This window comes from Notolepis coatsorum (genome assembly GCF_963971535.1).
Source record: "Notolepis coatsorum genome assembly, contig: SCAFFOLD_2547, whole genome shotgun sequence".
Taxonomy (NCBI): Eukaryota; Metazoa; Chordata; class Actinopteri; order Aulopiformes; family Paralepididae; genus Notolepis; species Notolepis coatsorum.
The window spans coordinates 5,001-22,282 of record NW_028170418.1 but is presented as its reverse complement, the minus strand read 5'-3'; the positions used below and the strand labels follow the sequence as shown (position 1 = coordinate 22,282).

Genomic DNA, 17,282 nt, shown 5'->3' with positions numbered 1-17,282 from the left:
CGGTTTCCCTCATTTACAGTCACGTCGAGCGTACATACAGAAATGAGCCCAGCGTATCAAATCATAACAATAAGTTAACCGCCTTCCAAAACTGAACCGGGTTTGTGTAGGAACGTGTGATTAAATCTACGTAGGTAGCAATTTGACTTTGCCTTTCTCGTAGCTGTGGTACATCCGTCTCTGAGCTGTTTGAAGGCGAGCCAGTGTTGTGGATCACCTGGGCGTCTAGCAGCACGTGACCAGTGTTGTGGATCACCTGGGCGTCTAGCAGCACGTGACCAGTGTTGTGGATCGCCTGAGCGTCTAGCAGCACGTGACCAGTGTTGTGGATCACCTGGGCGTCTAGCAGCACGTGACCAGTGTTGTGGATCACCTGAGCGTCTAGCAGCACGTGACCAGTGTTGTGGATCACCTGGGCGTCTAGCAGCACGTGACCAGTGTTGTGGATCACCTGAGCGTCTAGCAGCATGTGACCAGTGTTGTGGATCACCTGGGCGTCTAGCAGCATGTGACCAGTGTTGTGGATCACCTGAGCGTCTAGCAGCACGTGACCAGTGTTGTGGATCACCTGAGCGTCTAGCAGCACGTGACCAGTGTTGTGGATCACCTGAGCGTCTAGCAGCACGTGACCAGTGTTGTGGATCGCCTGAGCGTCTAGCAGCACGTGACCAGTGTTGTGGATCACCTGGGCGTCTAGCAGCATGTGACCAGTGTTGTGGATCACCTGGGCGTCTAGCAGCACGTGACCAGTGTTGTGGATCACCTGAGCGTCTAGCAGCACGTGACCAGTGTTGTGGATCACCTGGGCGTCTAGCAGCACGTGACCAGTGTTGTGGATCACCTGGGCGTCTAGCAGCACGTGACCAGTGTTGTGGATCACCTGAGCGTCTAGCAGCACGTGACCAGTGTTGTGGATCACCTGGGCGTCTAGCAGCACGTGACCAGTGTTGTGGATCACCTGAGCGTCTAGCAGCACGTGACCAGTGTTGTGGATCACCTGGGCGTCTAGCAGCACGTGACCAGTGTTGTGGATCACCTGGGCGTCTAGCAGCACGTGACCAGTGTTGTGGATCACCTGGGCGTCTAGCAGCACGTGACCAGTGTTGTGGATCACCTGAGCGTCTAGCAGCACGTGACCAGTGTTGTGGATCACCTGGGCGTCTAGCAGCACGTGACCAGTGATGTGGATCACCTGGGCGTCTAGCAGCACGTGACCAGTGATGTGGATCACCTGAGCGTCTAGCAGCACGTGACCAGTGTTGTGGATCACCTGGGCGTCTAGCAGAACGTGACCAGTGTTGTGGATCACCTGAGCGTCTAGCAGCACGTGACCAGTGTTGTGGATCACCTGAGCGTCTAGCAGCACGTGACCAGTGTTGTGGATCACCTGGGCGTCTAGCAGCACGTGACCAGTGTTGTGGATCACCTGAGCGTCTAGCAGCACGTGACCAGTGTTGTGGATCACCTGGGCGTCTAGCAGCACGTGACCAGTGTTGTGGATCACCTGAGCGTCTAGCAGCACGTGACCAGTGTTGTGGATCGCCTGAGCGTCTAGCAGCACGTGACCAGTGTTGTGGATCACCTGGGCGTCTAGCAGCACGTGACCAGTGTTGTGGATCACCTGGGCGTCTAGCAGCACGTGACCAGTGTTGTGGATCACCTGGGCGTCTAGCAGCACGTGACCTGTGTTGTGGATCACCTGAGCATCTAGCAGCACGTGACCAGTGTTGTGGATCACCTGGGCGTCTAGCAGCACGTGACCAGTGTTGTGGATCACCTGGGCGTCTAGCAGCACGTGACCAGTGTTGTGGATCACCTGGGTGTCTAGCAGCACGTGACCAGTGTTGTGGATCACCTGGGCGTCTAGCAGCACGTGATGTGGATCACCTGGGTGTCTAGCAGCACGTGACCAGTGTTGTGGATCACCTGGGCGTCTAGCAGCACGTGACCAGTGTTGTGGATCACCTGAGCGTCTAGCAGCACGTGACCAGTGTTGTGGATCACCTGAGCGCCTAGCAGCACGTGACCAGTGTTGTGGATCACCTGGGCGTCTAGCAGCACGTGTTGTGGATCACCTGGGCGTCTAGCAGCACGTGAGCAGTGTTGTGGATCACCTGGCCGTCTAGCAGCACGTGACCAGTGTTGTGGATCACCTGGGCGTCTAGCAGCACGTGACCAGTGTTGTGGATCACCTGAGCGTCTAGCAGCACGTGACCAGTGTTGTGGATCACCTGGGCGTCTAGCAGCACGTGACCAGTGTTGTGGATCACCTGGGCGTCTAGCAGCATGTGACCGGTGATGTGGATCACCTGGGTGTCTAGCAGTACGTGACCAGTGTTGTGGATCACCTGGGCGTCTAGCAGCACGTGACCAGTGTTGTGGATCACCTGGGCGTCTAGCAGCACGTGAGCAGTGTTGTGGATCACCTGGCCGTCTAGCAGCACGTGACCAGTGTTGTGGATCACCTGGGCGTCTAGCAGCACGTGACCAGTGTTGTGGATCACCTGAGCGTCTAGCAGCACATGACCAGTGTTGTGGATCACCTGGGCGTCTAGCAGCACGTGACCAGTGTTGTGGATCACCTGGGCGTCTAGCAGCACGTGACCAGTGTTGTGGATCACCTGAGCGTCTAGCAGCACGTGACCAGTGTTGTGGATCACCTGGGCGTCTAGCAGCACGTGACCAGTGTTGTGGATCACCTGGGCGTCTAGCAGCACGTGACCAGTGTTGTGGATCACCTGAGCGTCTAGCAGCACGTGACCGGTGTTGTGGATCACCTGGGCGTCTAGCAGCACGTGACCGGTGTTGTGGATCACCTGAGCGTCTAGCAGCACGTGACCAGTGTTGTGGATCACCTGGGCGTCTAGCAGCACGTGACCAGTGTTGTGGATCGCCTGAGCGTCTAGCAGCATGTGACCAGTGTTGTGGATCACCTGGGCGTCTAGCAGCACGTGACCAGTGTTGTGGATCACCTGGGCGTCTAGCAGCACGTGACCGGTGTTGTGGATCACCTGAGCGTCTAGCAGCACGTGACCAGTGTTGTGGATCACCTGGGCGTCTAGCAGCACGTGACCAGTGTTGTGGATCACCTGGGCGTCTAGCAGCACGTGATGTGGATCACCTGGGCGTCTAGCAGCACGTGACCAGTGTTGTGGATCACCTGGGCGTCTAGCAGCACGTGATGTGGATCACCTGGGCGTCTAGCAGCACGTGACCAGTGTTGTGGATCACCTGGGCGTCTGGCAGCACGTGACCAGTGTTGTGGATCACCTGGGCGTCTGGCAGCACGTGACCAGTGTTGTGGATCACCTGGGCGTCTAGCAGCACGTGACCAGTGTTGTGGATCACCTGGGCGTCTAGCAGCACGTGACCAGTGTTGTGGATCACCTGGGCGTCTAGCAGCACGTGACCAGTGTTGTGGATCACCTGGGCGTCTAGCAGCACGTGACCAGTGATGTGGATCACCTGAGCGTCTAGCAGCACGTGACCAGTGTTGTGGATCACCTGAGCGTCTAGCAGCACGTGACCAGTGTTGTGGATCACCTGGGCGTCTAGCAGCACGTGATGTGGATCACCTGGGCGTCTAGCAGCACGTGATGTGGATCACCTGGGCGTCTAGCAGCACGTGACCAGTGTTGTGGATCACCTGGGCGTCTAGCAGCACGTGATGTGGATCACCTGGGCGTCTAGCAGCACGTGACCAGTGTTGTGGATCACCTGGGCGTCTGGCAGCACGTGACCAGTGTTGTGGATCACCTGGGCGTCTAGCAGCACGTGACCAGTGTTGTGGATCACCTGAGCGTCTAGAAGCACGTGACCAGTGTTGTGGATCACCTGGGCGTCTAGCAGCACGTGACCAGTGTTGTGGATCACCTGGGCGTCTAGCAGCATGTGACCAGTGTTGTGGATCACCTGAGCGTCTAGCAGCACGTGACCAGTGTTGTGGATCACCTGGGCGTCTAGCAGCACGTGACCAGTGTTGTGGATCACCTGGGCGTCTAGCAGCACGTGACCAGTGTTGTGGATCACCTGGGCGTCTAGCAGCACGTGACCAGTGTTGTGGATCACCTGGGCGTCTAGCAGCACGTGACCAGTGTTGTGGATCACCTGGGCGTCTAGCAGCACGTGACCAGTGATGTGGATCACCTGAGCGTCTAGCAGCACGTGACCAGTGTTGTGGATCACCTGAGCGTCTAGCAGCACGTGACCAGTGTTGTGGATCACCTGGGCGTCTAGCAGCACGTGATGTGGATCACCTGGGCGTCTAGCAGCACGTGATGTGGATCACCTGGGCGTCTAGCAGCACGTGACCAGTGTTGTGGATCACCTGGGCGTCTAGCAGCACGTGATGTGGATCACCTGGGCGTCTAGCAGCACGTGACCAGTGTTGTGGATCACCTGGGCGTCTGGCAGCACGTGACCAGTGTTGTGGATCACCTGGGCGTCTAGCAGCACGTGACCAGTGTTGTGGATCACCTGAGCGTCTAGAAGCACGTGACCAGTGTTGTGGATCACCTGGGCGTCTAGCAGCACGTGACCAGTGTTGTGGATCACCTGGGCGTCTAGCAGCACGTGACCAGTGTTGTGGATCACCTGGGCGTCTAGCAGCACGTGACCAGTGTTGTGGATCACCTGAGCGTCTAGAAGCACGTGACCAGTGTTGTGGATCACCTGGGCGTCTAGCAGCACGTGACCAGTGTTGTGGATCACCTGAGCGTCTAGCAGCATGTGAGCAGTGTTGTGGATCACCTGGGCATCTAGCAGCACGTGAGCAGTGTTGTGGATCACCTGGGCGTCTAGCAGCACGTGACGGGTGCTAAGCAGAGTCGTCAGCTCATGCGAGAACCGGGGGGGGGGGTGATATTCTATCTTTAATTCTGAGTCTCTTGAGAGGAGCATGTTTATTGATCAAATAAATACAAGTATTTGTGAAGAGGTGAAGGGTCACCTGCACATATGGACTCTACCGTGCAGTGGATGTTGCTATGCATAATATCATTCATGAGTTACTGAGTATGAAAACAGATCTTCTGTTGTAGGACTGGGAAAGAAAATTATAAAATAAAATACAAATAATATATATTGAAAACCATATAGAAAACAATGTAGAATATATATATAGAGAGAGAATAATGAATCAAATCAATTCTTAAAATCCCAACATCCATCTTTTAATCGATGCCTTTTTCCGTTGGATGTGTGCGATTCTTGCTAAACGTTATTCCCGGCGAGCCTCCTGTCCGGCAGATGTCTCTCGTTTGCATTGCTCTGAGTTTCTGCCAAACTATTAAAAAGAAACTCGGAGTTCACCAGAGTACAGCTTTTGACAACAACGCCAGGCGCTGAAACCCGGCACCAGCCAGGCCCTCATGGAATCAATAGAAACACACGCTGCATTTATACTGCGATTGAATCGAAAACCTTCTGCATTGAAATGGGATTGAATCAGGGTGATCAGTGCCGAAGCTCGGCGGCAAGAGGCAGTGGAACTCTGTTCAGGATTAGAGACTTACTTGATGAACTGGCCCATGTCCTCACACAGCGCTTCACACCCCGGCCACTTGCACTCGCCATGACCGTACAGAGGATGGGATCCAGCATGCTCCTCATGACTAGAGGGAGAGAGGGGGGGGGGGGGGGATAGAGAGAGAGGGGAGATAGAGGGGGAGAGAGGGAGATAGATAGAGAGAGAGAGAGAGGGAGAGGACGAGAGAAAGAGAGAGAGAGAGAGATAGAGGGGGAGAGAGAGAGAGGGGGATAGAGGGAGAGATAGCGAGGGATAGAGAGAGAGTGAGAGGACGAGAGAGAGAGAGAGAGAGAGAGAGAGAGAGAGAGAGAGAGAGAGAGAGAAATATTACTAACATAATAGCCATATGGACAAATTTGGTCCAGACAGATCAGAATACAAATACAATAGAATAGAATATAGGACAGGGCTGTACAATTGTGCAGGATGTAGTCGAATATATACACTACATTAGAATACAAATACAGAGGAATAGTAACAGGGCTGTGCAATTGTTCAGTATTGTGTAAAGAATATACAGTATATATATAAAAAATAAAAAGGGGTTATGAATGATACATGCGTCAGCTGATATTGATGGCCGATATAGGCCCTCGGCTGATTGATGGTACAGGTTAAAGGAAACGTCGGCTCTTAGTTCAATCTTATTCTACATTTACATTACATTTAGTCATTTAGCTGAAGCTTTTATCCAAAGCGACTAACAGGTTCTGTACAACAAGTCAGCAGGAAGGGTACAACTCTGGCAGGGTAAGTAAGATTGGTTGTCAAACAGTGTTGAACTTGAGTGCTACAGAGTGCATAGTAGTAAGGAGGACATAATTTAGCATAGTAGGTAGTAATATAGGCAAGGGAAATTCCTTAGTGGCAAAGTGCATAATAGTAGAGAAAGAAAAATCTAACCCTAACTAACCTTACTGTCATGCACTTGTCCTAATAAACTAACCTACACTGTAGCACGCAACACTTTGATGAATATTGTTACTCAGCTGATAGAGTTGTCCCTTCCTGATGACCTGTTATACAGAACTTGTAAGTCGCTTTGGATAAAAGCGTCAGCTAAATGACTAAATGTAAATGTAAAATGTAGTAAAAGACAGTATGAAGGTTAGTTAATAAATAATAATATGTAGAGCGTAGGGGTCTTGAGGGTGTGTAGTTAGAAGATGCAGAGCGTAGGAGTCTTGAGGGTGTGTAGTTATGTAGAACAGTGGTTCCCAAAGTCGGGGTCGCGACCCAAAAGGTGATCCCCAAAATGAGATGATTTCCAAAAAGAAAAAAAATCATTTTTTTTTTTTTTTTTTGTCAGGTCACTGAACTTAGAAGCAGGCCAGGACAGTGTTTCTAGTTGTATTCTAAAATTCTATTCTATTGTATTCTAAAATGTGACTATATGGTTTTATATTAACTTAATAAATAAACAAAAACGAAAAATCTACTTATTTCAACGAACATTTCAAACTAAATAACAGATTATGCACATAAAACGCTGAAAACAACCGAAGCAACAATAGTATTTTAATGAGGCTATTATTATTATCATTATTATTTTGCAACAAGTTAGCCCTCTCATAAATAGCACATATAAATGAATAACTAACTTGAACTAACTTAATAGGATTGAAGTGATATTTGGCTTAAAAAATCGGTCGCCTGGCAAAAAAAAAAAAAGCCTGACGATGTGCATTGGGCCGCGGCTCTCTGACGCCTTATTTTCTGGGTCCCGGCCTGAAAAGTTTGGGAACCCCTGATGTAGAAGATGCAGAGCGTAGGGGTCTTGAGGGTGTGTAGTTATGTAGAAGATGCAGAGTGTAGGGGTCTTGAGGGTGTGTAGTTATGTAGAAGATGCAGAGTGTAGGGGTCTTGAGGGTGTGTAGTTATGTAGAAGATGCAGAGTGTAGGGGTCTTGAGGGTGTGTAGTTAGAAGATGCAGAGCGTTTTTGTGATATTTTACGCTCGCCCGGTCAACTTTTATAAAACTGCTTGTAAAACCTTGAACGAGGGATGAATGAAGCGTCTCTTTCTCATACCATCTTAAAGAACAGGATAACAACATAATGTATCAGCTATTGTAAAATAAAAAAAATCTGCACCAATTGACCACATTCACACGGTCGGGAATGTTCAACGATGTTCAGGTCGGGAATAATCCACAACCTGAGCGCGACGTAAAGAGCAAAAAACTACGGTCAACCGGAGTAACGGATCGACGTCTAGCGCCGAGTACAAACAGCAGATACTAGCACTACTACACGCTCAAAAAAACAAAACAAAAATTATATATATATATATATATACAATACAACCACCAGATAAAACAATGGAATACAATCCCGGTAACGAGCCACATGTGCAGCGACTGTCGTCGTCGTAGCAGCAGGGACCACGCGGCCCCATGTGAGTCGAATTAGGAGTCATTAACTCATATTGTCCATGAAGCCAGAGAGAGAGAGAGAGAGGCAGCGAGCGGGCGGGAGCGCCGAGAGAGAGAAGAGGCTTCAGGAACAGAAGCCAGTCGAATGGGGGGGAATTGACCCAGCAACCTCAGACACACACATTCTCAAGTTGCGTTGTCACGACCCGTCCCTTTGTCCTCATGTGTGTGAATGTGTGTATGTATGTGTGTGTACAGTGTGTGTATGCGTGTACAGTGTGTGTGTACAGTGTGTACAGTGTGTGTGTATGTGTGTACAGTGTGTGCGTGTGTGTATGCGTGTGTGTGTTCTTGTATTTCAGGAGTTGACAGAGTCGGCAGAGGACCAAGCAGCCATGACTGATTGGCGGCGGCTGCCGTCATGTGCTGGTTGCTCTTTTGTGGTGGAAGCATGCTAGTGTGTTGTGTGTGTGTGTGTGCACGCACCCATCTGTGTGTGTGTGTGTGTGTGTTTTTGTTGTGTGACTCTAGACGAATGATCCTGGTTTGGTTTCGGTCCAGAAAAGGGGTAAAGTAGACGTTTGCGCATGTGCTTGTGTCTGTGCATAATGTGTGTATGTGCATACAAACTCTGTGTGTATGTGTGTGTGTGTGTGTGTGTGTGTGGGTCCAGTAGCAGCAGATGTGGTTCAGACCTGGCCCGATGCCGGCGACTGCTGTCTCCACAGTTATTTACACGAGCGTATGTGTGTGTGTGTGTGTATCACAGTGTGTGTGTGTGTATATATGTACGTGTAATTTATGTGTGTACTGGTCTGTGACTCTGTGTGTGTCCATGTGTGTGTGAGTGAGTGAGTAAGTGAGTGAGAGAGAGAGAGAGAGTGTGTGTGTGTGTGTGTGTGTGTGTGTGTGTGTGTGTGTGTGTGTGTGTGTGTGTGTGTGTGTGTGTGTGTGTGTGTGTGTGTGTGTGTGTGTAAGTGAGAGTGTGTGTGTGTGTGTGTGTGTGTGTGTGTGTTTATGTAGAGTGGAATGAGGCTTCTCCAAATCAACATCAGAAGGTTGTCTAACGCAAACCATTCCTCTAACAGATGGAACCATCTTTCTCTCTCTCCCTCGCTCGCTCCCTCTCTCTCACACACAATGTCTCCCTACCTCTCTCTCTCTCGCTCTCTCACCGTCTCCCTACCTCTCTCCCTCTCCATCTTTCTCCCTACCTCTCTCCCTCTCCATCTTTCTCCCCCTCTCTCTCCCTCTCCCCCCTCTCCTTTTTCCCTTTTCTTCTCTTCCTGGTCAGATGTGTTGGCTGGGATTGTTGGTAGTGTGTGTGTGTGTGTGTGTGTGTGTGTGTGTGTGTGTGTGTGTGTGTGTGTGTGTGTGTGTGTGTGTGTGTGTGTGTGTGTGTGTGTGTGTGTGTGTGCGTGCGTGCAGGCATGTGTGTGTGTGTGTGTTGGCTGTGGTTGACTCAACTCAGAAGCAGCTCAGACAGCAGACATGACAAACTGCTGGCAACCACACTCTCCTCCACATCGGCCCTGCATTAGCTTAGCACCAGCAAGCTAACAGAGCACCCTCCCATCTCCACTGCAGCCCTGCATTAGCTTAGCACCAGCAGGCTAGCGGAGCACCCTCCCTCCTCCACTGCAGCCCTGCATTAGCTTAGCACCAGCAGGCTAGCGGAGCACCCTCCCTCCTCCTCCACTGCAGCCCTGCATTAGCTTAGCACCAGCAGGCTAACGGAGCACCCTCCTGCCTCCTCCACTGCAGCCCTGCATTAGCTTAGCACCAGCAGGCTAGCGGAGCCCCCTCCCTCCTCCACTGCAGCCCTGCATTAGCTTAGCACCAGCAGGCTAACAGAGCACCCTCCCTCCTCCTCCACTGCAGCCCTGCATTAGCTTAGCACCAGCAGGCTAGCGGAGCACCCTCCCTGCCTCAACCACTGCAGCCCTGCATTAGCTTAGCACCAGCAGGCTAACAGAGCACCCTCCCTGCCTCCTCCACTGCAGCCCTGCATTAGCTTAGCACCAGCAGGCTAACAGAGCACCCTCCCTGCCTCCTCCACTGCAGCCCTGCATTAGCTTAGCACCAGCAGGCTAACAGAGCCCCCTCCCTCCTCCTCCACTGCAGCCCTGCATTAGCTTAGCACCAGCAGGCTAGCGGAGCAGCCTCCCTCCTCCACTGCAGCCCTGCATTAGCTTAGCACCAGCAGGCTAGCGGAGCACCCTCCATGCCTCCTCCACTGCAGCCCTGCATTAGCTTAGCACCAGCAGGCTAACAGAGCACCCTCCCTCCTCCTCCACTGCAGCCCTGCATTAGCTTAGCACCAGCAGGCTAGCGGAGCACCCTCCCTGCCTCAACCACTGCAGCCCTGCATTAGCTTAGCACCAGCAGGCTAAAGGACAGTCAGTCTGACGTACTGGTGAGCAACACCGGCGCCCCCCAGGGAACTGTGCTGTCACCCTTCCTCTTCACCCTCTACACCTCAGACTTCTGCCGCAACTCCAGCGGGTGCCACCTGCAGAAGTTCTCAGACGACTCCTCCATCGTAAGCTACATCACCGACGATGATGAGGAGGAGTACAGAGCCCTGGTGGAGAGCTTCGTGGGGTGGAGCGACAGCAACCACCTCCAACTCAACACCAGTAAGACCAAGGAGCTGGTGGTGGACTTCCGGAGGGGCAAGAAGAGGCCCCCCCCGATTCCCATCTCCATCCGAGGGGTGGATGTGGAGATGGTGGACTCATACAAGTTCCTTGGGGTACACCTGAACAATAAACTGGACTGGTCGGACAACACAGAGGCCCTCTACAGGAAGGGACAGAGCAGGCTGTTCTTCCTGAGGAGACTCAGGTCCTTCAATGTGTGCAACAAACTGCTGCAGTCTTTTTACCAGTCTGTTGTGGCCAGCATCCTCTTCTATGCTGTGGCATGCTGGGGATGCTACATCAACTCAAGGGACACCAACAAGCTCAACAAGCTGGTGAGGAAGGCTAGCTCCGTGGTGGGAGTCGAGCTACCTAGACTTGAGGTGATGGGAGAGAGGGGGATGATAAGGAAGCTGGATGCCATCATGGAGAACCCCTACCACCCCCTCTACGACGAGCTAGTCAAGATGAGAAGCTCGTTCAGCCACAGACTCATCCCCCCCCGACACTCAACTAACCGCCTCGGACAGTCCTTCATACCAGCGGCCATCAGGCTCCACAACAGTGGGCAGCGACTAGCAGCCTCCAGGCCCCACAACAGGGGGCAGCGACAGCGACTGCTACCAGACATTGACCTGGGACTTATAGGAACCCAAGGGGGACAAAGTAGACTACCCTGGTACTTTGATTAATGTACACTCAGTAGATAGTAAATTATAACACTACCTCTTGCATACTGCACCTCATGTGACACTGTGAATAATGTGAATATTCCTCAGCTAGTCAGATAGTAAATTATATTGACCATATTGATCAAATTGTTTACACTGCCTGTGTTGTCTTTTACTACCTGTATACTGTGTTGTTTTACTACCTGTACCCCTCCCCCCTCCCCCCCATGCTGCTATGATGCCTGAATTTCCCCAAGGGGATCAATAAAGGAATATCTTATCTTATCTTATCTTATCTTAACAGAGCACCCTCCCTGCCTCAACCACTGCAGCCCTGCATTAGCTTAGCACCAGCAGGCTAACAGAGCACCCTCCCTGCCTCCTCCACTGCAGCCCTGCATTAGCTTAGCACCAGCAGGCTAACAGAGCACCCTCCCTGCCTCCTCCACTGCAGCCCTGCATTAGCTTAGCACCAGCAGGCTAACAGAGCCCCCTCCCTCCTCCTCCACTGCAGCCCTGCATTAGCTTAGCACCAGCAGGCTAGCGGAGCAGCCTCCCTCCTCCACTGCAGCCCTGCATTAGCTTAGCACCAGCAGGCTAGCGGAGCACCCTCCCTCCTCCACTGCAGCCCTGCATTAGCTTAGCACCAGCAGGCTAACAGAGCACCCTCCTCCTCCACTGCAGCCCTGCATTAGCTTAGCACCAGCAGGCTAACGGAGCACCCTCCTCCCTCCTCCACTGCAGCCCTGCATTAGCTTAGCACCAGCAGGCTAGCGGAGCAGCAGCGGCACAAGCGGCTAATAACCTACATCATACTATAATCTACCCATATAACTCTGTATGATAGCATGTACAATAATGATGTACAGTATATACCTTATATATACATATATTTATACTTACCGTATATCTATCCGTCCACATCTGTCTGTACATACTTGCATATAATCCTTTTTGCACATCTGTAGATACTACAGTATATCTGTACATGTCCCTTACCTACTCTTACTACCGGTAGTTACGCTACTGGCCAGTATGGCTTACTACTAGGGATGTCCGATATTATCGGCCGATATCGGCATTAAAATGTGCTATCGGAAAATATCGGTATCGGTTTTTTTTTTTTTTATAACCTTTATTTACCCAGGCAAGCTAGTAAGAACAAATTCAGATTTTATTTATTGTCAAAAGTATGCATAATGTTATGTTAATTCCACAACGAGACATATGTAATGTTAATTACCTGAAATTATTCAGTTTTTTGGGGGGGGGAAACCCTGCATATATCGGTATCGGTTGATATCGGTATCGGAAATTAAGAGTTGGACAATATCGGTATAGGTAAATAAGCCAATATCGAGCATCCCTACTTACTACCATAGTGTCTTTATACCTGTATCACTGTACATATTAATACTACAACTCTGTACATACATCTGATTAGTACTATACTCAGTAGTACTAATTTGTATATTTTATACCCAGTTTAATCACCTGCACATTGTATATTACTATTGCACTTTACTGTTACATTTGCACTCTGGTTGGATGACTTTTGGTGGTACTGTACTTATACTGTGCTGCATAATGACAATAATCTGTCCAAATCTGGGTGGACCTTGTGTTGTGGGCGTGTGAATCATCTGTCCATCCCTGTGGCAACGCTGATCGGACCTCACAAGGACAATGGGCTATTTTTAGGTGTTATGGGCAGAATTAGGGGTTAGGTTGAGGGTTAGAGGTGTTAAGGTAAGGTTTAGAGGTGTTAAGGTAAGGGTGAGTGGTGTTAAGGTAAGGGTTAGAGGTGTTAAGGTAAGGTTTAGAGGTGTTAAGGTAAGGGTGAGTGGTGTTAAGGTAAGGGTTAGTGGTGTTAAGGTAAGGGTTAGAGGTGTTAAGGTAAGGTTTAGAGGTGTTAAGGTAAGGGTGAGTGGTGTTAAGGTAAGGGTTAGTGGTGTTAAGGTAAGGGTTAGAGGTGTTAAGGTAAGGTTTAGAGGTGTTAAGGTAAGGGTTAGTGGTGTTAAGGTAAGGGTTAGTGGTGTTAAGGTAAGGGTTAGTGGTGTTAAGGTAAGAGTTAGTTGTGTTAAGGTAAGAGTTAGTGGTGTTAAGGTAAGGGTGAGTGGTGTTAAGGTAAGAGTTAGTTGTGTTAAGGTAAGAGTTAGTGGTGTTAAGGTAAGGGTGATTGGTGTTAAGGTAAGAGTTAGTGGTGTTAAGGTAAGAGTTAGTGGTGTTAAGGTAAGGGTGAGTGGTGTTAAGGTAAGAGTTAGTGGTGTTAAGGTAAGAGTTAGTGGTGTTAAGGTAATAGTTAGTGGTGTTAAGGTAAACGTTAGAGGTGTTAATGTAAGGGTTAGTGGTGTTAAGGTAAGGGTTAGTGGTGTTAAGGTAAGAGTTAGTGGTGTTAAGGTAAGGGTTAGTGGTGTTAAGGTAAGAGTTAGTGGTGTTAAGGTAAGGGTTAGTGGTGTTAAGGTAAGGGTGAGTGGTGTTAAGGTAAGGGTTAGAGGAGTTTAGGTAAGGGTTAGATATGTTAATGTAAGGGTTAGAGGTGTTAATGTAAGGGTTAGTGGTGTTAAGGTAAGGGTTAGATGTGTTCAGGTAAGGGGTACAGTGTGTGTGTTACTCACTGACTGCTGGGTGGTTACAGTGGTACAGTGTGTGTGTTACTCACTGACTGCTGGGTGGTTACAGTGGTACAGTGTGTGTGTTACTCACTGACTGCTGGGTGGTTACAGTGTTACAGTGTGTGTGTTACTCACTGACTGCTGGGTGGTTACAGTGTTACAGTGTGTGTGTTACTCACTGACTGCTGGGTGGTTACAGTGCTACAGTGTGTGTGTTACTCACTGACTGCTGGGCGGTTACAGGGTTACAGTGTGTGTGTTACTCACTGACTGCTGGGTGGTTACAGTGCTACAGTGTGTGTGTTACTCACTGACTGCTGGGTGGTTACAGAGTTACAGTGTGTGTGTTACTCACTGACTGCTGGGTGGTTACAGTGCTACAGTGTGTGTGTTACTCACTGACTGCTGGGTGGTTACAGTGCTACAGTGTGTGTGTTACTCACTGACTGCTGGGTGGTTACAGGGTTACAGTGTGTGTGTTACTCACTGACTGCTGGGTGGTTGGCTGCTCTTGGAGTACGGTGAGATGTGGTCGTCCCCGCTGTCGGCCTTGGAGAACGAGGAGATCCACTCGAACAGTCGGGCTCTGAGGGGAAGGAAACGCACGCCAGTCAGCTCTCAACAGGCTCACACGTCTTCTCAACACATCTCATCCACTATTAGGTCTTTCCAATCCGAGTTCGTTGTCAACGACCCGCCTGTGAGATGAGAGACAAACCCCAACTGTTCTTTAAGAGAAACCAGCGAGACAGAAATAAGAATATGATGACAGAATCCTTGAAACATGCCGAATTAGATTGTGATCCTTATTACATTGCAGGCCTGGCGCTCATATAAAGAACAATCAGCCCTATACTACATACAGGCCTAGCGCTCATATACAGATCTCCACATTGACAGTTAGGTAAGGAATAAGCTCCCTTGTACATGTAAACAGACGCATCTGTTTTAACTTCTTGTTCATATCTTGTATCAGTGAGTCACTAAAACGATATTGTCGTCAACCATCTCTCAAGATATCTTCCACTCCTCCTATAATCTCCCCCATCTTTTACACTTCCTCCCATTCCTCCTCCTCTCCCTCTCTCTACCCCCTCCGCCTCCATCTCCTACACATCCTCCACCTCCTCCTCTACAACTCTTACCATCTCCATCTCTCTACCCCCTCCGCCTCCATCTCCTACACATCCTCCACCTCATCCTCTACAACTCTTACCATCTCCATCTCTCCACCCCCTCCGCCTCCATCTCCTACACATCCTCCACCTCCTCCTCTACAACTCTTACCATCTCCATCTCTCTACCCCCTCCGCCTCCATCTCCTACACATCCTCCACCTCATCCTCTACAACTCTTACCATCTCCATCTCTCTACCCCCTCCGCCTCCATCTCCTACACATCCTCCACCTCATCCTCTACAACTCTTACCATCTCCATCTCTCTACCCCCTCCGCCTCCATCTCCTACACATCCTCCACCTCCTCCTCTACAACTCTTACCATCTCCATCTCTCCACCCCCTCCGCCTCCATCTCCTACACATCCTCCACCTCCTCCTCTACAACTCTTACCATCTCCATCTCTCTACCCCCTCCGCCTCCATCTCCTACACATCCTCCACCTCCTCCTCTACAACTCTTACCATCTCCATCTCTCTACCCCCTCCGCCTCCATCTCCTACACATCCTCCACCTCCTCCTCTACAACTCTTACCATCTCCATCTCTCTACCCCCTCCGCCTCCATCTCCTACACATCCTCCACCTCCTCCTTTTCTCCAACTCATATAATCTGCATCTCTACCACCTTCTCCTCCGTCCTCCTCCTCCATCCCCTTCACATCCTCCCTCTCCTCCTCCTCCTCCTCCTCCCCCTCCCCCTCCTCCTCCTCCTCCCCCTCCTCCTCCTCCTCCCCCTCCTCCTCCTCCTCCTCCCCCTCCTCCTCCTCCGCCCCCTCCTCCTCCTCCTCCCTCTCCTCCCCCTCCTCCTCCTCCTCCCCCTCCTCCCTCTCCTCCCCCTCCTCCTCCTCCCCCTCCTCCCCCTCCACCCCCTCCACCCCATCTCATATCGTATCCAGACACCCTGCTGCTACCCTGGCACCTAGTTGACAGCATTCTAGCGGGCGCTCCGGCCCCCACACACACACAGCGCACACACACCTCCCATCAAATGAGCTGCTAGCCGTTGACACCGCAGTACCACTGATGTGTGCTGTGCTGTGTGTGTTTATGGAAGTGGAGAAAGCTCGCCCTCAAGGAGATGTTAACACGGGCAGTAAAAGTCCATAGTACCAGTGTGTGAATGAGAGAGAACACAGGGGCATGCAGAGGGCAGAGTCGCCGGCGTGTTGTGTGTTACTACTGCAGGCTCATTTGGATGGAAGGATAACACTGGGTGGAAGGATAACACTGTTTGATTGAAAACTTTATTAACAGATTAGCAGAATGGGTACAATACACTACGGCTCAATACACACAATTGTTAAGGGGATGCAGACCAGAGAAAGACTTTGGTCTTGTTTACATCAGGGTCCCCCATTTTCAATAATAATGTCTGTATGGAAGGATAACACTGTATGGAAGGTAGGGCTGGGCGATTAATCGATTTCATCGATTAATTCAAATTCATGATTTAGGATTTTTTTTTTTAAATGAAAATCGATTTTCACAAAATAAAAAAAATTAAAATGTATCTTTTTTCAAGAGTCACCTTTTATTTTACAAAAAGTGATGTTTGGTGAAAGTTAGATTTGGACTTTATGAATCCCAATAGGGAAATTCATTCTTGTTTGATGATCAAGAGGCACCTTTTATTTGTTTTAAGTGAAGTTTGGTGAAAAAGCAAGTTATTGCACTATTAATCCAAATAGGGACATTCATCTTTGTTTGATCAAGAGTAACCTTTTATATTTATTTATAAATATATATATATATATATATAATTATTGTTATATATTTTTTTAAGTGAAGATTGTTGAAAGTTAGGTTTGAACTTCAATCTTAATAGGGAAATTCATCTTGGTTTGATAATTTTGTTGTGTCAAATTAAATAATTTTAATAATTTCCTTGGCGTTTCTATTTTTTAAGAGAAAAAAATCGGATGTGGTGTGAAAAAATCTGAGATTTAATTTTTAGGCCATATCGCCCAGCCCTAATGGATGGATAACACTGAGCTGCAGACGGGTCTTGCCACGTGTCACTCCATGTGCAACACATGTTCATTTGGCCGACATCGAGGCCAGAAGCCGTGACCCAGACACGAAGGCTTCGTGTCGGATGGAATGTATTGCGCATGGCGCTGGAATAATGTGATTTAAATACTTCAGCCGGTAATCAGCACCTCATGCACTTTTCTTAGTTATGCGTTTCTCCCCCGTTTGTGTTGTAACCTACACTAAGACATGGCCTTGGATATGTAACCATTTCTTTTTAGTTCTTGGTGTACATAGCTTAT

General features: G+C 49.8%; 1 protein-coding gene across 1 annotated transcript in view; it reads right to left on the bottom strand.

The window, feature by feature from the left end:
- Window positions 1-5,509: 5,509 nt before the first annotated feature.
- LOC311248537 (forkhead box protein P4-like) overlaps window positions 5,510-17,282 on the bottom strand; it is a gene marked incomplete at both ends in the record, with an annotated part of 12,435 nt that continues 662 nt past the window's right edge. The window contains 2 exons of the mRNA XM_084339402.1: window positions 5,510-5,612; window positions 14,317-14,415. Coding sequence (XP_084195528.1) covers window positions 5,510-5,612; window positions 14,317-14,415 — 202 coding nt within the window. The remainder of the gene's footprint in view (window positions 5,613-14,316; window positions 14,416-17,282) is intronic.